Source organism: Doryrhamphus excisus, linkage group LG23, assembly GCF_037039965.1.
Source record: "Doryrhamphus excisus strain RoL-2023G ecotype Guam linkage group LG23, RoL_Dexc_Guam_v1.1, whole genome shotgun sequence".
NCBI classification, from domain to species: domain Eukaryota; kingdom Metazoa; phylum Chordata; class Actinopteri; order Syngnathiformes; family Syngnathidae; genus Doryrhamphus; species Doryrhamphus excisus.
The window spans coordinates 4114401-4139577 of NC_136379.1; the positions used below are offsets into that span (position 1 = coordinate 4114401).

Sequence of the window (25177 nt, forward strand, 5' to 3'; positions counted from 1 at the left end):
ACTCTTGATGACTCTAAATCGAATCTTTCTTCTGGTATGATCCATGTTAATGGGAAATGTCTGGTAGTGGATTAATTAATCCTGGATTAATTGTCCAGAACCGGTCCAGGGTGTACCCCGCCTCTCACCTGAAGTCAGCTGTGATAGGCTCCAGTATACGCCGCAACCCTAGTGAGGATAAGCGGCACAGAAAATGAATGTATGTATGGATAATGTTTATAATTGGTGAGAAATATTTGAATATGGGTCCTTTAAGATGGAATATTTGCCTGTTCTTTATGAATGTGAAAACATAACATCTATCTATTCACCTGCCTGACACTTTTTATAGAGAGACGTACTTCTATGAATTCCAACAAATCCAGCCCACCGTATTTTTTTCCATCTGAAACTGATATTAAGAATGCAATTTTCAACCGCTCATTACCCCATGAAGCTCAAGTAGACGTTGTAGCATCACAGCTTTGCATCGTCAGCACTCCACTCTCAGACCAAACGAGCCTCATCTGCAATAAAATCATCGTCATGCGGCAGCTCCGCATCGACACGGACCGCCTCAAAACGAAGGTTGTCACATATTTCTGTTAAAAGAATGCATCGCTATCACAACGCGAGCAGCACAACCCAAGCGGCGAGAACTTGCCGAGACATTCCTAGCAGGATGGTGGGAGGTATTGGCTGGCGTTTAACGACCTTCATTTTTAGTGTTTCACATGGCAGCAAAATATGAAGTGTTACTTACTTTTACTGCTCAAAGTGGGGAAATTGAACCGTGGAACAAGATGGTTAAGTTCAGGTTACGTTCATGCATCACGCCAAACTGCAGAAGTGGTGGAAAATGAGGCTGACTTTGAATTTTGAAAATGGACTTTGAAGTATTTGTTAGAAAACAAGTGCTGCAAAGCATGCTGGGAAGTTATTATTCTCCACGGCAGTAGCTCTACCATGTGTCTTAACTTTTCATTTTCAACTATGAATTACTTCCAAAAGGTCTGACGGGGGTTGTTTGTCTATATGTGCCCTGTGATTGGCTGGCCACCAGTCCAGGGTGTACCCCGCCTCTTGCCCGAAAACAGCTGGGATAGGACCAGCACCCCCGCGACCCTCATGAGGATAAGCGGTAGAAAATGAATGAAAGGTCTGACGGAAACCAAGACCCCCAAAACTATGAATAAAAATACACCTTTATCAAATAAGTTTACATGCAGAAAAATTCACTATGTATGGAACTTGTTGTCAGTGTGGACTTCCCGTACATCCTGGTGAGAATTCTATTGATGCCCAAACAGAGATTTGAACCCAGATCCTCTGTGTGGCCAACATGCTAACCACTCAGATCATCATGCCGAGTATTATAGGTAATGTGAGTATTCGGGGTGACTATAGGGGTGCTATTTCATGTTTGCAGGGCTCTAATAATGTTGGTTTCCGATGCTCAAATTACGAAAATATTCCATTCATCAATGTGGAATCATACTTTGTGGAAAATTCACTTATCTTAGTCAGGTTTGAGGGCAATTAATCGTGATAAACGAGGGACGACTGGACAATACTCTAATAATGAGTATTGCAGATTCACTTCATTCACGTACAATATGGTAATGGTAATGGTAATGGTAATGGTAATGGTAATGGTTTTATTTCATTTGAACATGCATCAGATTACAATTGAATGCATCCCATAATCAGTTCACAGTTCCACATGTCCAAAAGGAGTAGGAAGAAGTAAAGCTTATTAAATCCTACCCCTCCATTTGGTACTTGTAACTTGTAACAATCAGTAACTGTTACATTTGTTCACTTCCTGCTTTCATAATATAGTTTTTTTTTTAAGTTAATTCATTTTTTTTTTTTATGTTTATAAATTTTTATTTATTTATTTTTTGTCACATACACGAAGTACGAAGTGATATGACCAGGATAAGCAGTACAGAAAGTGGACGGATGGTTGAATACTACATAATTACAGAATAATACTACATATCCTTCTCAGGGTATTCAATAGATTGCAACCATACTGATCACATTGTCTCAGATGAGAGGCGAACGTCTTCTAAGACGACCCGAACAGTCCACTTACGATGGATTAAATGAGAATGAGAACGACCTGGATGAATGGGAATTACATAGGAGCAAAATTCCCCTCTGAGATGAATATGAAAATGCGGCGTCAATCAAAAGTGACACTGTAATCATCTTTGGGTCCATTAAAGTGATTTGATCTACAAAGTTAATTATTGTCACTTAAAGTCGGCAGTGACTCGAGTCGTTCATCATCTTCGTTGTCCTCGCTGATCGCTGCCACTCTTGATTATAATTTTTTTTTTGTCAATTCTCCTCTCCGAACAATATTAATTCACCTAATTAACATAAATACTGGAAGCAACAAGTTAAGGAAATCATTGGTTTTTTTTTCTCATGTGTCCTCTTTGCTTCCTGGTGATTTTTCTTGGTTTGGGATTTTCTCCTCCATGCTTCCATTCGTCTATTCGACAAGGTGACTGTGGCCATAAAAAAGACTCGGGTCCTCCATTACACTACAGAGTGGCAAAGAGGAATAAAAGCCTCCGTGACATTCTGTCCCTGGTGGACACCGCATTGATTTTCTCCCCTGTCTCCTTCTCACTTTGTTCCTGGCGGTGACCACTTTTTAGCCGTTAATACTTCTCCTCTCTTTCTCCGTCCGCCGCGCTGCCCAGAGGCTACGTTAGCATTTGATGCTGTTTACTGCTGCCGGTGCCTTTTTCCACGCCACTCAAGATTGACTACCTTGCGATGTTCAACTACTAAATCAAAACATCAGCTTATGTATGTACAATTATCCAATTATGGACCACTTCTAATGGACGTCCTCCATCAGTACAGTATTAACAGACTTGATATGAATACTAAAATATTTAACAGTATGCCACCGGTGTACATCCCCAGCAGTACGGAGGTGAAGAAGATGAAGCAAAGATATGAGCGTATATGACAAGAGTCATTCAGTCATGGACACATCAGATAAGCCGCCACTGTTTCATATACCTCACATTACACCTCAGTGCACACACACATATTCTCCTTTTATCCTCCTCCCCATCGGTGGGCTCAGTGTTTTCCTTCGCTTATTCCGTCTCTCCTACACTGTGTATTATTTTTTTTTCTCCATTATTTGATCAAATTTAATTCATCTTTCCTGCTGTGTTCACCCAGGCTCAACATCTACAAGCCTACCCATCGGGTACGGGCCACAAAAAGCGATTCCATTAAACAGCACATTTTTTAAATATATATATTTTTTACATTCTAAACCTTCACGGCGTCTTTTGCTATCTTTTCCCTATACTGGCGTCACGCTTCCCTACCCACAATGCAATGCAGGACGGCCGTTTGTTTGAATTATGACCACAGTGGCACAGAGGTGACTGGGGATGCACACAACTTTCTGACGTGTATTGTATGGGTTTTAAACACAACACTAGATGGGGAAATATGTAGAAAAGCACATGGAGGCACATTTTAATTTAGTCTACAATGAAATATATGAGGTTAAATGCAATGGAAGGTATACAAATATGGAATATTCCTCAAAAAATATTTAAAGTTCATAGAATATCAAATGATACATATTGTGAACCAGTCATGATATGCTATACATACGTATCACTATATTGACACTTACTATGGTACCCATTATTGGATGCTCATATCACCTCCTACTTCGGTACGTGACTAAAATAAAATAAAACAAAATAAAACAAAACAAAACCTTAAACTATAAAATAAAATAAAATAAAATAAAATAAAATAAAATAAAATAAAATAAAATAAAATAAAATAAAATAAAATAAAATAAAATAAAATAAAATAAAAACTTAAACTATATTATGAAAGCAGGAAGTGAACAAATGTAACAGTTACTGATTGTAAAAGTACCAGATGGAGGGGTAGGATTTAATAAGCTTTGCTTCTTCCTACTCCTTTTGGACATGTGGAACTGTGAACTGATTATGTGATGCGTTCAATTGTAATCTGATGCATGTTCAAATGAAATTAAACCATTACCATTACCATTACCATATCCTCACGAGGATTGCGGGCATGCTGGAGCCTATGCCAGCTGTCTTTCGGTGAGAGGCGGGGTATGGCAAAAAAAAAAAAACAACATAGAAAAAGCCACAACCACAGGAGAATGTGCTGCAGCAAATCCACTTCTAATAGTGTAGAAAGCAGCAGTGTTCAATATCCTGCTGTAAATGATGATGATGATGTCCGTGTTTGCGTGAGAGACAAAGGGGACTGTGACAAGCGGATCAGACATTTTGATGAGCTTGTTTGGTATGTGGAGACAGGGATCTGACCGTTTCTGAGCCTGGTGACGTCATAATGTGAAAATTTGATGTGTGGATTTACTCCTGGTTGCACGGTGGATGAGTGGTTAGCATGTTGTTACCACATAGTCTTGGGCATCTCTGTGTGGGGTTTGCATGTTCTCCCCATGCATGTGTGGGTTTTCTCCGGGTACTCCGGTTTCCTCCCACATTCCAAAAACATTCATTCATTCATTGGTTCATTTTCTACCGCTTAACCTCATGAGGATCGTGGGGGTGCTGGAGCCTATCCCAGCTGTCTTCAGGCGAGAGGGAGGGTACACCCTGGACTGGTGGCCAGCCAGTGTGTATGTTTTTGTCTGTAAGTTTTTGTACTTCCGAAGCAAAAAAAAAGCTGAAAATTACTTTCTGAAAAATACACCACATGGTGGCACTCTTATTGATCCACATTAATTGGACTGACTTGAAATTTCTCACGCAGCTCTACAAAACATCCACTGTAACTTTAAGATGTTTAGCTTAAAATTGACTACATTTGGTATGTACATATTTGGTATGAGGGTCGCAGGGGGTGCTGGAGCCTATCCCAGCTGTCTTCGGACGAGAGGCGGGGTACACCCTGAACTGGTGGCCAGCCAATCACAGGGCACATATAGACAAACAACCATTCACACTCACATTCATACCTATGGACAATTTGGAGTGGCCAATTAACCTAGCATGTTTTTGGAATGTGGTAGGAAACCGGAGTACCCGGAGAAAACCCACGCATGCACGGGGAGAACATGCAAACTCCACACAGAGATGGCCGAGGGTGGAATTGAACGCTGGTCTCCTAGCTGTGAGGTCTGCGCGCTAACCACTCGACTACCGTCCATTCATTCATTCATTCATTTTCTACCGCTTTTCCTCACGAGGGTCGCGGGGGTGCTGGAGCCTATCCCAGCTGTCTTCGGGCGAGAGGTGGGGTACACCATGGACTGGTGGCCAGCCAATCACAGGGCACATATAGACAAACAACCATTCACACTCACATTCATACCTATAGACAATTTGGAGTGGCCAATTAACCTAGCATGTTTTTGGAATGTGGTAGGAAACCGGAGTACCCGGAGAAAACCCACGCATGCACGGGGAGAACATGCAAACTCCACACAGAGATGGCCGAGGGTGGAATTGAACGCTGGTCTCCTAGCTGTGAGGTCTGCGCGCTAACCACTCGACTACCGTCCATTCATTCATTCATTCATTTTCTACCGCTTTTCCTCACGAGGGTCGCGGGGGTGCTGGAGCCTATCCCAGCTGTCTTCGGGCGAGAGGTGGGGTACACCATGGACTGGTGGCCAGCCAATCACAGGGCACATATAGACAAACAACCATTCACACTCACATTCATACCTATAGACAATTTGGAGTGGCCAATTAACCTAGCATGTTTTTGGAATGTGGTAGGAAACCGGAGTACCCGGAGAAAAATCCACGCATGCACGGGGAGAACATGCAAACTCCACACAGAGATGGCTGAGGGTGGAATTGAACGCTGGTCTCCTAGCTGTGAGGTCTGCGCGCTAACCACTCGACCGCCGTGCAGTGCTAGGTTAATTAGCAACTCCAAATTGTCCATAGGTATGAATGTGAGTGTGAATGGTTGTTTGTCTATATGTGCCCTGTGATTGGCTGGCGACCAGTCCAGGGTCTAAAGTCAGCTGGTGTAGGCTCCAGCATACATGCAACCTTAGTGAGGAAAATCTGCAAAATGGATGGATGGATGGAATTTAGTCCTATTACAAGCTTTGGGTCATACTGATAGCCCACGCCCCCCAGTTTGAAATACCTTCCAAAGCATTTTCATCACAACCCATAGGGGGAGCCACAAATACACCAACTGCGTTTGCATCGACTGTTCTTTAAAGATGGAAGACAAAGAGATGTGAGAAGAATAACAAAAAAAAACGTGCTCTCATTTTAGGAAGCATGTCCTTGTGGAGTTTGTAGCAGCAGGTCTTTCCTTTTTGGTTCGTCGTGCATCACTGCGGGGGGTTTGCAGCACGCACACGTCAGCACAATGTCCCGCTGTTAACCAAATATAGCGCTTGGTTCTCTTTTCTTAGTTACGATTTGCTACTAAATTCTTGCAAGATCAAGTTGAGCATCACGCTCGGAGAGGGAAAGCGTTTGGTCGGAGGCCAACCTGATGTTTGGATGTGATCCATGGCAACACACACACACACACACACACACACACACACAGTGCAGTGTAGACACTTTCAGGTCCATTTAACATTAAAGTCATCATCCCTGGTGGACCTTGGCGTCCATGTTGAATTTACAGCAGGCTTGGGAGAGACAGCACATATGCTAGCGGCACATGAACCGATTCACGTGGTCACCATGGCAGCTTTTATACATCTTAATAATCCAAAGAGAGTTGATATTTTACGGCACGTCGTAAATCTTAATTGGAACACACACACACACAGACACACACAGACACACACACACACACACGAGGTAATGATAATAAGCAGATGTACTGTCTGTGTCTGCTTGATGATGGAATTGGAATTTTCCCTTCCTTTGTGCTAGCGGCAAGGACTCGCAAAAAGTCCCTTTGTGATGACACCACAAGGTCCATTTACACGCTTTAAAAATACCAAATGAAACAAATGAGGACGTGCCTTTGTCAGGTAAAAACAATGACTGATGCAGTCGACGCCCAATCAAATTTGACCAAATGTCTTTGCCCCGACAAGTGCAATGATGATTTATTTATCCGCGTGCGACCATCTATTCCTATTTGCATCCCTTCAACCCATTGAAACAGATCCATACTGTACATCACGTACGCAGCCAAGGTCACATTACTTGCACAGCGTCATCAGAGCTGACCGTTTAGGCAGTATTTGTTTGGGGGGGGGGGGGGGCTGTATCTTTATTGTACTCACATAAAGAACATACCAAAGAGGTTGAGCATTAGAATGCTATATTATTTGTACCCTGAGATCGACTGATCTCGTGATCTAGTAATGGACTCTCCTTATAACTTAGAAACCTAACATTGATTCCTTTGTGATGGCACTGTTGGCTCACCTTCCCGTCTTCCCGTCTGCAACCAAATAGCTGTTTGTGCGCTGATTGATTGATGACAAACTTTTGTTTTTCCCCCCAGTCAAAAGGAAGGCGGTGTCATGTTTTATTGCCTGTTTTCATTTCGTTAGAAAACTAGTTAATATTAGCTAGCTAACAACAAACGTCATGGGAAATGCTTATTTTAACGTTAAAGCCCTCACAAAAAACTGCATATTTAACTATAACTATACTCTCAATTTCGCTACAAAGACTCAACAAGATTTTTTACCCGAGGACTGGAGCAGACATCTTGTGCTGGAAGACACAGCTATCCCAAGGAGAGCCGATATTGTAAGTTTTGTCACTGCGTCTATGTTGCTGTTATGTATGTTGCTGTTATTATGTGAAATAAATCCGGCGACAACGTTTTGCATGATCACAGCATGTACAGTGTCAGGCAAAATGATCTGACACATTTGTAGGTTAAATAAAAGGCACATAAAGTAAAGAAATAAAAGTGTTTTTATTTTCGAAAAGTACATATTTTATTTCATATAATGCCATTTTGCTTTGTTTCTTTATAATGCCACAATAATAATAATAATAATAATAATAATGTTTCTTTTTCAGTTTCTGCCGTTTGCACTTCAATCTTGGTACCAGCTCCAAACACCATCTGGTTATGGGTTACCAACTTCAGAGCTACTGGATCTGCATTGAAACCAAAATCAACTGGCTGACCTTCCGCCACCAGAACAGATTTAATTTTTAAAACATAATGAAATAAAATGACATTGTATATACTTTTTGAAAATAAAAAAAATGTACATTTCATTTTTCATTCATTTTCTACTGCTTTTCTCACGAGGGTTGCGGGGGTGCTGGAGCCTATCCCAGCTGTCTTCGGATGACAGGCGGGGTACACCCTGGACTGGTGGCCAGCCAATCACAGGGCACATATAGACAAACAACCATTCACACTCACATTCATACCTATGGACAATTTGGAGATGCTAATTAACCTAGCATGTTTTTGGAATGTGGGAGGAAACCGGAGTACCCGGAGGAAACCCACGCATGCACGGGGAGAACATGCAAACTCCACACAGAGATGGCTGAGGGTGGAATTGAACCATGGTTTCCTAGCTGTGAGATCTGCGCGCTAACCACTAGACCGCCTTTTATTTAACCTACAAATGCATCAGATCATTTTCACCCCGTATATCAAATGACAAAACGCTGTTCGAGGTTTCTTTTTTAGAGAGCTTCATAGTCAAAATAGGTGCGTCCCAATGACGTTCATTGTTAACTAGCTCATATTAACTTGTTTTCTTGCATTATAATGAATAGAAAAGGAAATAAATATACAAAGTTTGTGAATGATGGGCAAAATTACCCAAAAAGTGCAGTTCCCATTTACGTGATGATGACATAATGCTAAAATCACAGCCGATATTATTGATCCTAAATCTGGTTCAGCACTTTTGTCTGCACTTTTGACGTGAATGAAAGACCCCTATAAGAGTTATGGATGTTTGGGATTTGTTAGTGATGTTCATACTGTTTTTCTGTAAAATATTCCAATTTAAACAACAATAATATCTCTCTTTCTTTCCAGTAGTCACGTTCTGTAAATGTATCTGTCTATTCCACTCTATGCTAAAATGCTCTACACGTAGCGATGACACTGTTTACCCCCAAGACGTGACATCGATCAGTCATTATTGACGTGAGGCGTCGATGAGGTAGCCGATCGATGATGCCACTGGTGATTAGGATGTCGACAAGATTTTCCTAACGTGAGCACCAAAGGCCTTTCGAGATGACGTGAAGCTATGAGGAAATATCAAGCCCCCATTGAAAATATTTGAGTTGCCTTGAGAATACATTGAAAGCGACACATTTAACGTCAGCATACGTCAAGTTAAAATATAACGACTCAGTCACAAGTGTTAGTACTGGCCAAGCATATGGACGTGTGGGTTTAGTGAAATAATAGAAAATGACGTGACGCCAACCGAAGGGAATATTTGCGCTTACAGGTTCTTGACATTGGTGATTCCTCTGAAGGCTTTCCTGGGAACTGCCTGGATTTGGTTCTCGCTCAGGTCTCTAGAGAGGAGGAAGAGAGAGAAAGGCCATTAGATGTGGTGCTGAGGAGTCCAATCGTGAACAAAAAAACCACAAGCGGTTGAAGTCTGGAGACAAAAAAAAGCCAGCACAACACAAAAGGCAGCCAGGAGAAGGTGACAGATGGACGATATGACATTCATGATGGCAGGAATAATTGCATCCAAAGAGCTTCAAAAGACTCCATCGGAATCCATTGGAAAATCATCCTGATGTGTGTGTGTGTAGTTGTTCGTTCTTAGTTAAACACACACAGACACACACAAACGCCACCGACACCATGTTTGAACCCTGGCTGATTTTTATTTTCCACATTGACTTTGGCTCACGTGTAATGAATGAACATCAACGCTATATGAGCCAGAACTTACGTGACACGACATGACAGGCGGGCGTTAACGACAACATTAGCGTGACAGTCATCTAATTAGACAGAAGGGGTGGGAAAAAAAAAAAACGTATCTTCCTGTACTTACACGTGTACTCTCGATTAGGCTCCAAATGTACGTATTTTGATGTCAAATTATATTCAAATTTGATGCCTTCACTTTATCACTGTTTTTAAAAATTTATTAATTAATAAAGTAGTCATTATGTGCCTGTTTAAGCAAATATGATCTATTTCTGGCATAAATTAAGCATTTTCAAGCATAAATATGACTACATGAACTAAAATACAAATATAAAACATTCCGGAAACTCATTCAGAAGCGTTAATACGTCGCATTCTACACCGGTCAGTAGCCAGCGGAGGAAATTCCGGGACTAAAATAAGACAACAACAACAACAACAACAACAACAACAACAACAACAACAACAACAACAACAACCCCAATGCTATAATATGTGAGTTTATACTATGTCTTATTTTCAATTATGTCAACTATATTGGGTCATATGAGTATAAATGTGGATATAGGGGTGTTATATCATGTCTAGAGGTCTCTAATGTTAAAAGCCGGTGTTCAGACAGGTTTTCTATGCTCCAACTATGAAAGTTATCCATTTGTAAAGGAATCCGACTTTGCAGAAATTCACTTATGACGGTTGGGCCCGGAACTGATTAACTGCAAAAAACGAGGGATGGTTGTACTTCATGTATGTCTTATTTTCAATTATGTCAACAATATTGGGTCATATGAGTAAAAATGTGGATATAGGGGTGTTATATCATGTCTAGAAGTCTCTAATGTTAAAAGCTGATGTTTATACAGGTTTTCTATGCTCCAACTATGAAAGTAATCCATTTGTAAAGGAATCAGACTTTGCAGAAATTTGTTTATCATGCCTGGAACCGATTAACTGCAAAAAACGAGGGATGGTTGTACTTCATGTACTCATAAAATTCAATAACTTAATGATTCAAACTTCAATCTTTTTTATTGGATTAAGTGGAATTTCTTCTCATCTTTCTTCATATGTTTTTCATCAGCATTGCTATTACTTTGTCTTTATGATTTAGTTTGGTATCACCAAAAATACAAATAAAACATATTCTACTACTTCCTGAAGTTTTAAAGTATCCTACCGGGTGGTGGATTAGTAAACTTTCTTTTAAATTATCTCTGTCAACAAACAGAGGCTAGTAGGGCTAGTAATATTAGTATTTTTAGTAGTATAATGTGTTGTAGTAGTATTTTCACCTATAAATAAACATACACAGTCTCGCATTGTTTATGAGGGTCAAAGCAATAGTAACTCAAAGCGCAGGTTTCCCCCTCAGACGCCGCCTGCTGTGCTCTGCGGCTGCGCCTTTTGTTTGACACGTCCCACTTGGACCGATGGCTGACGAATGTTGCGGGCTATCAAAGTCTCCTTGTAGGCGAAGACATGTGTTCTTCCATACACACATTAAGCATCATGGATGACTTTTGACGGGTCGGAATGCAGCGGTGTTATTTTAATGAGCGGCTCAGCCTGCGGACGTACTGTATTGTTTATGTTAGTACTCTTTGTTTTTGACTGGGATGCTCTTTTTCTTACTGCTGCTGTATTTCTAGAGCAAATAGAAGTATTCATTCCATGCTCTGTTGCTTTGTATTGTATGTCACGCTCATTGTTTATCTGCCTGGCTACAGGCACATACTGTATCTATCTTGTCTGTTTGGAAGATTTCTAACCCTCTGTGGGCCTCCGGGTGAATAACGACGAGGGACAAACACAATTAGAAAGGAGACAGAAAGATATTGATGTGTAATTACAATTAAAAATTGTGTTTTCTTTTTAATACATCACATCTGTTATTCAGAATACATTCCATTATGATGAGTGACAAAAGCCAATTTATCTTAAATAATAACTATGGATGTCGGATAATTATTGGTACTGATATATCAGCTGATATCGGTATCGGATTTCCCGATCATGAAAACTATAGATTTTAAAATTTTGGATACAACACATACCACAGAAAATAAGTCATGTTCTATGTATCGATATATATCGATATCGGAAATTGAGAGTTGGACAATATTGCTATATTGCTATATTGGTTTTCGACCAAAAAGCCAATATATTGGTCATCCCTAATATTCATGAAAAAAATACAATAAAAATATTCATTTAGTATACCCCTGATCCTCATTAGGCCCATGGGAAAAATAATGTTAATATTTAATTTATATATTTAATTTTTCAATTTAATTCATTTAAAAATAATCTATGATATTTTTAGATGTCACTTAAAAATTATTTCCAATAATAATAATACATAATTTATATATTAAAATTTTTAAATAACTTTTTCTGTTATTTAATTCATTTAAAAATAATCTATGATATGTCACGTAAACATTTTTTCAATAATAATAATAATAATTATTATTATTATTATTATTATATTATTATAATAATAATAATAATTATTATTATTATTATTATATTATTATAATAATATTATAATATTATAATATAATAATAATATCATATAATATAATATTATTATATTATTATAATAATAATAATAATTATTATTATTATTATATTATCATAATAATAATTATTATTATTATTATTATTAATAATAATAATATGTCATATAAACATATAAAAAATGTTTACGTGACATTTGAAAATATCATAGATTATTGAATAATAAAAATTCATAATGTCATAATAATTACCAATAATCCTTAAAAATATTATACAAATGTGTACAAATTTCTATGACAAGACAATAAATAGATACTTTAAAATATAATTGACTTATTAAAAATAATAAACATCACCTTCAAACTGTCTGGGTTAATGTTTAATCCACTAACAACCCAATACATTTTGAATGCAATAATGTCAGTGTCACGGCGCGGCATGTCTTTGTTGCGGTGCAACCCCAGGATGCAGAGAGCAGGACCAAATAGCAGGTAAATAATATTTATTTCGGCTATAATTGTAGCAGCGGGAAAAAAGGCAACTCAACTTGCTGGCGGACAAACGATAATAATCCCACAAAGGGGAGATGCACACACCTGAACTAAATACAAACACAAATTAGGGACAGGTGTGAATGATTACGGCAACCAAGGACGACAGGACAAAACAGGAAGTTAAATACAAAATAAAGAGTTCAAAACGGAAACCAAAACCTAGACCGGGAACATAACCAAACTGTCACGCCGGAACTCACGCAGGGCGTGACAGTCAGTCCAGTTATTTCTTTATTGATATGAGCTATTTTTATGTTGTGATATGACGTACTGTTTATAGCTATTATATCTTCTATGTATTGATCATTCATCTACAATATTTTTATTGTGGGTATCTATTACATGTGCTGACTTTTCTGTTGTGGTGTTGCTTTGTGTTGGCCAACATAAGATGTGATATCCTGTGATATCAACAAATAGGGATACATTTTAAACAAAGACGTATGGATTGAAGCATTAAGGATTGTTATATTGCGATGCCAAGAACAGAAAACGATGCCTACCGGCTGACTGTGTTGTGATATTCCAACACCGAGATGTGTGCATCATGTCCTTGTGTAAACAACAACGTTCCTGCTCTTGTTGGGCCGCGACGCGTACCTGCTGACCTTTGAGCACAGTGAAGGCCATGACTAGCGGGAGGCTGACCTACGTCCCCTGGAAAGGACACTGGCTGATGGACTAGAGACACACAAACACACACGGGGAACATTGCATGTGTGTGTGTGTGTGTGTGTGTGCTTTTAAAGAGACTACTATTTATGACTTAAGTAGTAGAACTACAGCAGGGTGTTTAAAACAACCCTCACTATACTGTATATAACAAATTCATTTTATAAACTCTAATAATGTGCATGAGAAAGTGGAAAACAGCTATTTTTGACCACAAGGAGCATTTACAGTATGTATCATGAACTGCATTGTATGGACAAAGGTACAGGGAGTTATGGACACATCTTGGAGGTCTAGGGAGGGCTTTTTGATGAAGGTGAGGATGTTTGGAGGCAATGGTATTAGATTTAAGTGTGTGTCTGTGCATGTGTGTGTGTGTGTGTGTTGGCTCCCAGCTACCACATCCCACATATGAACTTTCATTATTCATGTAAAGAGAATAATAATCGCCACCAGGTCACTTCGGATATTACTGTTAACCCCCTGCAGACAATGACACACACACACACACGGACGTCATGCACATTTAACCAGCTAGCTTATAGCGTCACACCACCATACATTGTATCAGCAATCAGAACAAAAGCGCACACAAGTCCTGTTGGATTTCATGCATCAAAGGTCTGAGGAGGACAAGGAAGGTGGCTCGACTCCAGGAACTCGAACCACCTCCATTGGAAGCCTTTCCACCTCTACCAACCCTCCCTTCAGTCTCCCATTCCCTCCCTGGGGGGCCGTAAGTGCATTTAATAGTCTCTCGTTGAGACAGTCATAAATATTGACTGCTGGCCAATTGAAAGTGGATGCTATTTTCGACGCAGCTACATGCTAGGATGGTCTGAGGCTGCACAAGTGCTGCCTGCACCGGGGGAGCTGCGGTTCACTGAAATGAAGGATGGATTCCAACATGAACTGTGACAAAATCCCCCCTTTCCACACCACTGTATACATGTGCATATGCATATACACTATACTTATACTATATACTTACATATATAGTTACATATATACTACTTACACTATACTTCCAATTCCTCAAGGTAGGCGGGTGTTTTTATTCATGCTTGGATGGCGTTGGTGCCATCAACTCATACAGTGGTTTGTACAGATAAATACATAAACAGGTTATCAATGTGGGCTGCACGGCGGACGAGTGGTTAGCACACAGCTAGGAGACCAGGGTTCAATTCCACCATCGCTGTGTGGAGTTTGCATGTTCTCCCCGTGCATGCGTGGGTTTTCTCCGGGTACTCCGGTTTCCTCCCACATTCCAAAAACATGCTAGGTTAATTGGCGACTCCAAATTGTCCATAGGTATGAATGTGAGTGTGAATGGTTGTTTGTCTATATGTGTCCTGTGATTGGCTGGCAACCAGTCCAGGGTGTACCCCGCCTCTCGCCCAAAGACAGCTGGGATAGGCTCCAGCACCCCCCGCGACCCTCGTGAGGATAAGCGGTAGAAAATGAATGAATGAATGAATGAGGTTATCAACATATATTCATATTTCTAACATTTCTCTCTCCTAACTAAGTAAGTAAGCATGATTGTAAGTAATTGAGAACCAGTGCTCTATGGTAATATATTAACTGTTGTACAGATTAGTACTATAGTAACATTTTGCTATAAAGTTTGCCCTTTAAGTTATGGAACACCCACTGGAGGACGCACTTTTTTTCAATATCGGGAGAATTTTCATCAATCTCCTGAATGTGTGCCCTTGCATCATTCTGGTAAACCCCCCCAACGCCACCCCCCCACTCCAAGATCCCTTCTGTTGTATTAACCCCACCCACTGCCCTCTGTGATTTCATTAAGTGGCTGCTATAGGAATAAAAATATCGCTCCCTCTATTGATCACGACGGATGGAAGCTGACAGGCCAGCCTGGCTGGGATGGGACGCCCACTTTTCTACCTCGCTGTATTGTATGGATCTATGCCATGATGTGTGTGTGTGTGTGTGTGTGTGTGTGTGTGTGTGAGGGCGAATCATCCAGGAGCTGTAGCATCTAAATCAAACTAAGCATTCTCAAAAGCTCTCTTGGGCTCTTGCAAATCCCTCATTAGACGCTCACACACACACACACACACACACACACACACACCTGAATAGACAATCACACACATTCCTTTGATACACAGTATTATAAATAGACATTGTCTGCACTTTTTCCTTCCCTGCGTCTCGGGGGTGCATGGCTCTGTGTAGGGCTGTAAGTATCTATTATGTTTTGTCAATGTTGTAATTAAATTGGACAGCTTAATGCAATTCTCTGTGATCCATAGGCCTTTATGGATATAAAAGCTTTTCTGGCCCCCTGCCTGAAGAAGACGTCCAGCAAATTTAGATGACTTACTAGCTTGGGACCAAAGAAAAAAATATATATATATTATTGGGGGGGTACCAGGGTGCACACATACACACACACACACACACACACAAACTCTCATTTGTGATTGGTTAATTGGATTCCCGATGCCATTTTATCCAGATACTTGTAGTTATTTGAAGTGTTAGCTACAAGACGCTAACAAGGACGATAACATGGACGCTAACATGGACGCTAACATGGACGCGCTTCTTCTTTGCTTGGATTGCTTTATTGAAATGTTAGTTTATCCGGTGACATCGAAAAGGTTAATATAAAATTCTAAAAAGACCAAAAATGTATGGGACATCATGAACATTTCAATAGCAAACATATCATATTCGCGAAGTCTTGTGAGCTAGCTTACCTTCAAAGCTGTTGGAATAGCTGGGGTGTTTATTTACCTAAACTGAGGGTATTCATTTGTAGCAGGAGATAGTTTGCTGTGGATACAGTACGATTTTGTTTTTTTTTTTAATGCAAAATAAACGAAAACTGGGTTCGCATTAATTTCCCAATTAGCGTACAATATAGAAATGTGTTATAATTTCTTATTACGAGCAATTTTTGGTTGCTGTAATTTCTGATATATAAGCCGCTACTTTTTCTTAAACTTTGAACCTTGCATCTTATAGAGTGGTGCAACAGATTTTTGACCATGTTCAGATCTTGTAACATCTATACTATATAACTGCTTCTAATCATTTAAATACTGTGTGGGAACTCACAACGAGCTTGTCGACCCATCAGAAATCGCATGAGGTCATTACTCAATATAACAGCCACAGTCTCATCTTACAAAAAACCCTAAAATCATCACACAGCAACTGAACACTAAAAAGGAATATATACTTAAAAAATATACAGTACCAACATTTAACTATATTTTAACTTCTTCCCCTTAACGCATTTCGTCCAGCTGAGCAGTTCATTGGACAATGGCTGCCGCTCAAGAGCTCCCCTGTATTAACAATTACATTGCACAGCAGGTACAAGCACAACCGACATTTTAAAAGCACAAGCAATGGTAGCTGACCACTCGTGATATTTGGAAATTCCTGTGGAGTTAATTAAATAAAAACAAAAAAAACATGAAGGAAGTTGCCTACAGCCACATGTGGCTCCTATAGGATTAACTGAATAGATGGGTTAACTGGAGCAATTGCTGTGTTTTTCAAGGTCATGTTAAATGTTTTCCAAGTGAATGACAATAATATTGACATGATTACATACATAAAAAGGCAAGTGTATAAAGAAACAGAGTGACAGTGCATGGAATGCTGCACAGGGACATGATGAGGACTGAGACATGGGACGTTTTTAAAGAGTGTTGGGAGTGTGAGGAGGGGTCATGTGGGTGAATAAAGAAGCTGAATGAGGTGTTTTAGCTTTATAAGCATCTGGGGAGCACCTTAGCCCCCATAAATAACCCAGTGCAAATTAGCAGATTGCACAGAAGGAGACAGCAGGGAGGGTGTGAAGGGTTGGGTCATATATGTGCATGCGTGTGTGTATGTGTGTGTGTGTGTGTGCCAATATGCATGGTGATGAAACTAAATTAAAATGTGCACGCAGGATGTATACTTATTAGGCAACATGTTATGCAGGTTCACTACAACCGCACTCACCTTTGAAGCTGCCTGTGCGTGTGTGTGTGTGTGTGTGTGCGTTGTGATCCGTCTCTCAGCAGGTTTCAGTGTTGTCAAGGTTACTAGAGGCCATTTCACCAGCAGGCCAATTAACTTTCTTTTTTTTTTGTGCACAGGAAACAAGCAGAGCACAGGTGCCTCAGCATTGTTAACCAGTTAGACAAAGACTGTAATGTTTCTTATCTGTCAACACAACATAGACAGTCATCACAATCATGCATGGACTAGATAATACTTCAATCATGAGATCAAGCCTGCAGACACGTAGAGGTGCTACTCAGGGTCCAGAACATAAACAGTAGTTACTGAGGAACGAACCTACCTGACCACTACTCATTAGCTCCTGAGTAACTACTCTAAATGTATGTACCTTAGTCATTAGTTCATCGGTAACTACTCTAAATGTATGTGCATTAGTTCCTTAGTAACTATTCCACTCATTAGTCCCTAATTAGTTGTTGTTCCCTAGTAACCACTCTAAATATATGTGCATTAGTTCCTTAGTAACTATTCCACTCAGTCCCTAATTAGTTGTTGTTCCTTAGTAACCACTCTAAATATATGTGCATTAGTTCCTTAGTAACTATTCCACTCATTAGTCCCAAATTAGTTGTTGTTCCCTAGTAACCACTCTAGATGTATGTGTGTTAGTTCCTTAGTAACTATTACACTCATTAGTCCCTAATTAGTTGTTGTTCCCTAGTAGCCACTCTAAATATATGTGCATTAGTTCCTTAGTAACTATTACACTCATTAGTCCCTAATTAGTTGTTGTTCCCTAGTAACCACTCTAGATGTATGTGTGTTAGTTCCTTAGTAACTATTCCACTCATTAGTCCCTAGTTAGTTGTTGTTCCCTAGTAACCACTCTAAATATATGTGCGTTAGTTCCTTAGTAACTATTCCACCCATTAGTCCCTAATTAGTTGTTGTTCCCTAGTAACCACTCTAGATGTATGTGTGTTAGTTCCTTAGTAACTATTACACTCATTAGTCCCTAGTTAGTTGTTGTTCCCTAGTAACCACTCTAAATATATGTGCGTTAGTTCCTTAGTAACTATTCCACCCATTAGTCCCTAATTAGTTGTTGTTCCCTAGTAACCACTCTAGATGTATGTGTGTTAGTTTCTTAGTAACTATTACACTCATTAGTCCCTAATTAGTTGCTGTTCCCTAGTAACCACTCTAGATGTATGTGTGTTAGTTCCTTAGTAAATGTTACACTCATTAGTCCCTAATTAGTTGTTGTTCCCTAGTAACCACTCTAGATGTATGTGTGTTAGTTCCTTAGTAACTATTCCACCCATTAGTCCCTAATTTGTTGTTGTTCCCTGGTAACTACTCTAAATGTATGTGTGTTAGTTCCTTAGTAACTATTCCACTCATTAGTCCGTAATTAGTTGTTATTCCCTAGTAACCAATCTAAATGTATGTGTTAGTTCCTTAGTAACTATTCCACCAATTGGTCCCTAATTAGTTGTTGTTCCCTAGTAACTACTCTAAATGTATGTCCGTTAATTCCTTAATAACTATTCCACTCCTTAGTCCCTAATTAGTTGTTGTTCCCTAGTAACTACTCTAAATGTATGTGCATTAGTTTCTTAGTAACTATTCCACTCACCTCGTATCTACTCTAAATGTATGTGTGTTACTTCCTTAGTAACTATTCCACTCATTAGTCCCTAATTAGTTGTTATTCCCTAGTAACTACTCTAAATGTATGTGCATTAGTTTCTTATTAACTATTCCACTCACCTAGTAACTACTCTAAATGTGTGTGTGTTAGTTCCGTAGCAACTATTCCACTCATTGGTTAGTTGTTCTTTGGTTCCTCAGTAACTACTCTAAATGCATGTGCCCTCGTCATTAGTTCATCATGAGTTCCTCAGCAACTACTCTAAATGTATGTGACTTAGTGATTAGTTCTTCATTAGTTCCTCAATAAGTACTCTAGACTTATGTGTTTTAGTCATTAGTTCCTCAGTAACTACTCTAGATGTACGTATGTGCCTTAGTTCCTTAGTAAGTCTTCCACTCATTAGTTCCTAATTTGTTGTTATTTGGTTCCTCAGTAACTACTCTAAATGTATGTGACTTAGTGATCAGTTCTTCATTAGTTCCTCAGTAAGCAATCTAGATTTATGTGTCTTAGTCATTAGTTTCTCAGTAACTACTCTAAATGTATGTGCCTTAGTCATTAATTCCTCATTAGTTTTTCCGTAATTACTCTAAATGTATACGCCTTAGTGCCAGTAACTCATTAGTTCCATTAGTTGTCCATTAGTTCCTCGGAAACTACTCTAAATGAATGTGGCTTAGTCATAAGTTAATCATCGATTCCTCAGTAACTACTCTAAATGTATGTGTCTTGGTTCCTTGGTAACTGTCCCTCTCATTAGTTCCGAATTAGTCGTCCATTGATTCCTCAGTAACTCATCTAAATGTATGGGCCTTAGTCATCAGTTCCTCGTGACATCTTCATTAGTTCCTCAGTAACTACTCTATTTATGTGGACCTTATTGTAAGATGAGACCCATTAAAGTCATTCTGTCTTATGATGTCTGATGTCGCTAAAACGGAACTAGGCTTCTTTTTTCAAGACAGTGCATGATATGCTGTTCGATGCCTACTACTACATTTTTCTACCGCTTGGGTTGCCGGGGTGCTGGAGCCTATCCCAGCTGTCCTTGGGCGAGAGGCAGGGTACACCCTGGACTGGTGGCCAGCCAATCACAGGGCACATATAGACAAACAACCATTCACACTCACATTCATACCTATGGACAATTTGGAGTCGCCAATTAACCTAGCATGTTTTTGGAATGTGGGAGGAAACCGGAGTACCCGGAGAAAACCCACGCATGCACGGGGAGAACATGCAAACTCCACACAGAGATTGAATTGATGGAAATTGAATAGAGATGGAATTGAACTCGGGTCTCCTAGATGTGAGGTCTGCGCGCTAACCACTAGACCACCGTGCAGCCGCCTAAAAAAGACTTTGGAGCTAAAATGTGCACAAAAATCTGTTAAGAAATAGTGTTGGTCTCAGATCATGTAATGGTTGCTTGTGTCACATGATCATCAACTGTGGTGGAGTCACATGATCAGGGTCGCATGTAGATTGTTGTACTTAAATAAGCTTATTTAGCCAAGACAGTGCATGATATGCTGCTTGGCTCATTAAACCATGATGGGAAACTAAATATACAGCTAAACATTGTACAGCTAGTCTATAGTACTTATTTTAGGCCTAGTTAGACAGCTGGAATATTCATGATTGCAGGCTTTTATTGTCTTATTTTACACAAGCGTCTCTTGCGGCCCATGTGTTCGGTGTAAAACTGCTGTAATTTATAAATCCTCCACCATTCACTGAGATTTTTACGACTGTTTCATGCAGCCCCGGGCAAAATAAAGTGATTGTGATGGCTAACAAGCACACCCTGTCATCCCGATTCCTCTGACACATTCTTCTTCTGCTGCTGCTACTACAATGGCTGACGGTTCGTCTGCTTGAATGAGAGCTGGACAGCGAGGGATGAGCACGGCGGGATGGGGGAGGGATGTGTGGGGGGGGAAGAGAATGGAATTAAGCCATGGAGAGACACACACCACTGGTTGCTATGCTGTCTCCAGGCCTTAATCTCTTTAGTGAGCTCCATGATCCAGTTAGGAACACTGAGTGGCTAATGTCAGAGCTAACTGGATGAGAGGCTTCTCTGTGCTTGTGTGTGTTTTCATCCATATCCTATATTAAAACTTCTCTTATGCTCCAATGAATGGAGGAAATGTGTGATCTAATTTGTCTTTGTGTGTGTCTAAAGCAGCAGTGGTAGCTACTAACATGCATGTTGTGTGTCCTACTATGTGTGTGTGTGTGTGTGTCCTACAACATGCTTTGTTTATGTGCTGGTCTAAGATAGAAGAACCAGACAGGTGCACAGGAAACACATCCTTAATTCATTAAAGCCAGTCTGGTTCAAATGAAAGGGGGATGAATCGGTCACGGTCGAGCCCATCCTGCACTTCTATTACTGCATTTATAGGCAAGAAATATGGCTTATAACTAGTATATTATATTAGTATATTAGTAAGGGCAAGAAATATGGCTTACAACTAGCAATAGTAAGGGCAAGAAATTGGATTCTCTTATAATTTCTGCAAATTATTACAAATGAAGAAAGTAAATTATAGTCTGACTGCTGAGAGACGAGCATTAGAATTAATACTCGAGTTTATGTGGAAATATTTGGAAACTTAGTAGAACCTTTTAACTCATTCAATACCAGACACTTTTTTTTGCGTATGGGAAAAACAAATGATGTCTATATTTGGTGATGACGGTACTTGGGGATGGCTAAGATACAGAATATAGGACGGGAATATAAGACGATATATATATATGTGACAACTGTTTGTCTGAATTACTTCCGAAAACATGGTACGTATACATGGAAAGGAATATTCCAATCTCCTGTCTACATGCGCTGCATGCGTGGGTTTTCTCCGGGTACTCCGGTTTCCTGCCACATTCCAAAAACATGCTAGGATAATTGGCCACTCCAAATTGTCCATACGTATGAATGTGAGTGTGAATGGTTGTTTGTCTATATGTGCCCTGTGATTGGCTGGCCACCAGTCCAGGGTGTACCCCGCCTCTCGCCCGAAGGCAGCTGGGGTAGGCTCCAGCACCCCCGCAACCCTTGTGAGGACAAGCGGTAGAAAATGCTAATATTTTCTTGTATATATAATTGGTTCATACAGAGGCACAGCGGCCAAGTGGTTAGCGCACAGACCTCACAGCTAGGAGACCAGAGTTCAATTCCACCCTCGGCCATCTCTGTGTGGAGTTTGCATGTTCTCCCTGTGCATGCGTGGGTTTTCTCCGGGTACTCCGGTTTCCTCCCACATTCCAAAAACATGCTAGGTTAATTGTCAACTCCAAATTGTCCATAGGTATGAATGTGAGTGTGAATGGTTGTTTGTCTATATGTGCCCTGTGATTGGCTGGCCACCAGTCCAGGGTGTACCCCGCCTCTCGCCCGAAGACAGCTGGGGTAGGCTCCAGCACCCCGCGACCCTCGTGAGGAAAAGTGGTAGAAAATGAATGAATGATTCATACAGAACGTATGGACTCATATAGATATAGATATGTATTTTCTTTTTTAATAAAACTGGACTTGTGAATGGCATATAGAAGGGTTTAGATTCTGTTCCACAGATGGCGCTAATGTACACGAAAGCTGCTTGCCAAAAGCCAATAAACAGCAGAAGAAGAAAAACACAAAGAAGAACGCACCCTGACAACGTTCCGATTGAGCGGGTACAAGATACCTCAATCGGATTGGGGAAAGCAATATTCCACCCCTGGGAATCCCATTATATATTCATTCAGATTGGCACTTTTCTTTCGGAATGAGGTGTATACAAAGGTTACATTCTTTCTGTTTGAGCAAATAAACTGAATGCAATTGGAATATTTGTGTACATGTATACGGAAAAAACAAATACGACATTTGATCAGTATGATGTTGAGGGACTGCTATGATTTGTGGGTATGGGCATAGCACGGTATTGATGCTTATATAACACAAACACAGAGTGAATATAACAAAAATACTTTTTCTTCTGAGCAGGTTTTTTCTGCATCTGTGTGAGTGACAGGAAGAAAAGCTCTGACAATCTTGGGGAAAAGTGACATAAAACATAAAATGATGTGAAAAAAATCCAATCTTATAATCCAAATACTGGACATGAAGTCGGACAAAAAGTCATTCAAGTTATTAAACCCGAAGTCATTTCCTCTTGTGATTTATGACCATATTTGGATTGTTTTACAAATGCTTATCTTCTTATAATAATTGTAGTTATTCCGCCGTGCCGGGGCATGAAATATATACGACACATCTGGACGGGCGCTGCGTGGCGATTTATGTCCGCAAATGTGCTCCGAGCTGTCCCGGCGTGATGAAAATGGACTTTGCCATCAGCACTTTTGTCACAGAGGGTAAAAGTACAACTAACCCCCCCCCTCCGCATCGTGCTGTAATAAACGATGAGGCGCTGACACGGAGCGAATGAGGAGCACTCACAAGTAATGGCCGCCTGCTCGTATAAGTGTGCATAAACATGAGCGACTCTTCCGTTTGTCTTTTCCGTCTCTTTCACGTCAAGTCAAGTCTTCCAGCAGGTAAGAAAAAAAAACATTCCTTCACCGGAGGGGGAGAAGGGGAATTGCGAGGAAATTCCGTTCCAGAACACCTCATAGAACAACGTCCGCCTGCAATATTGGAAAATGAAAATCCGTCACGCTCGGGGTGAGGATGCGGAGCGGAATAAAGGATGGATGTGGACGCAGCCAAATTGAACCCAATTCTTCCTTCCCGTCAAATCACGCTGGGTCGCAAATCACTGTGTCTGCTGTTAATTCACCGGCAGTGTAGGCCTCAACATATGGCGTGTATGTACATACGTATGTGTGTGTGTGTGTGTGTAGCACGTGTAGATACGTTATGGTTGGAAGATGAGCGAAGCTAGAGATGATTTAGGCGTAATAGGAGCTAGTAAAAATCAGCATGCCCTGCAGCAGCATTATGACTAAATCTAATCTGCTAATGGAGAGGGTGGGTGATGGAGGGAGGAGGAAGAGGAGGGAAGAAGGGGACAAGGATGAAGGTAGAGGACATGTGCGTGGGGGGGAAGGAGGGGCGGGTCAAACAGACAGTGAGGTAGGAGTTAAAAGTTCAAGGTTATAGTAAGAAGATGACACATTCATACTGTCATGCAGTAATGCAATAATTGTGCCGACACAATTATTATCGAAGATAATAATTCATTCATTCATTTGCTACAGCTTTTTTCCTCACAAGCGTCGCAGGGGGGTGGAGCCTATCCCAGCTGTCTTCATGCGAGAGGCGGGGTCCCCCAAGGTTCAGTCCTTGGTCCCCTACTTTTTATCATGAGTCTTCTTTCATTCATTCATTTTCTGATGCTTATCCTCAGCTATCCCAGCTGTCTTCGAGCGAGAGGCGGGGTACACCCTGGACTGGTGGCCAGCCAATCACAGGGCACATATAGACAAACAACCATTCACACTCACATTCATACCTATGGACAATTTGGAGTCGCCAATTAACCTAGCATGTTTTTTTGGAAATGTGGGAGGACCCGGAGAAACCCACGCATGCACAAGGAGAACATGCAAACTCCACACAGAGATGGCCAAGGGTGGAATTGAACCCTGGTCTCCTAGCTGTGAGGTCTGCATGCTAACCACTTCCCCGCCGTGCCGCCCCGGAAGATAATAATATATTATATTATTATAGATAGATATATTATTCTGGAAGACATACAGTACAGTCATCCCTCGCTACATCGAGGTTCGAAAATAGCACGCTCAATCTTAACAAAACAAAAGTTCTACTTTTGGGGCCAAAACCAATGACAAACTAAAACTCAACTCTGAATTAATAATATATAATATTATTATATTAGATAGATATATTATTATGGAAGACATACAGTACAGTCGCCCCTCAAAAATAGCA

General features: G+C 40.3%; 1 protein-coding gene across 2 annotated transcripts in view; it reads right to left on the reverse strand.

The window, feature by feature from the left end:
• Nucleotides 1-25177, reverse strand: part of slit3 (slit homolog 3 (Drosophila)) — a 264962-nt gene that overhangs the window by 131716 nt on the left and 108069 nt on the right. For both annotated transcript variants that reach the window (XM_078788398.1, XM_058048416.2), the window contains exon 6: nucleotides 9423-9494. In XM_078788398.1, coding sequence (XP_078644524.1) covers nucleotides 9423-9494 — 72 coding nt within the window. The remainder of the gene's footprint in view (nucleotides 1-9422; nucleotides 9495-25177) is intronic.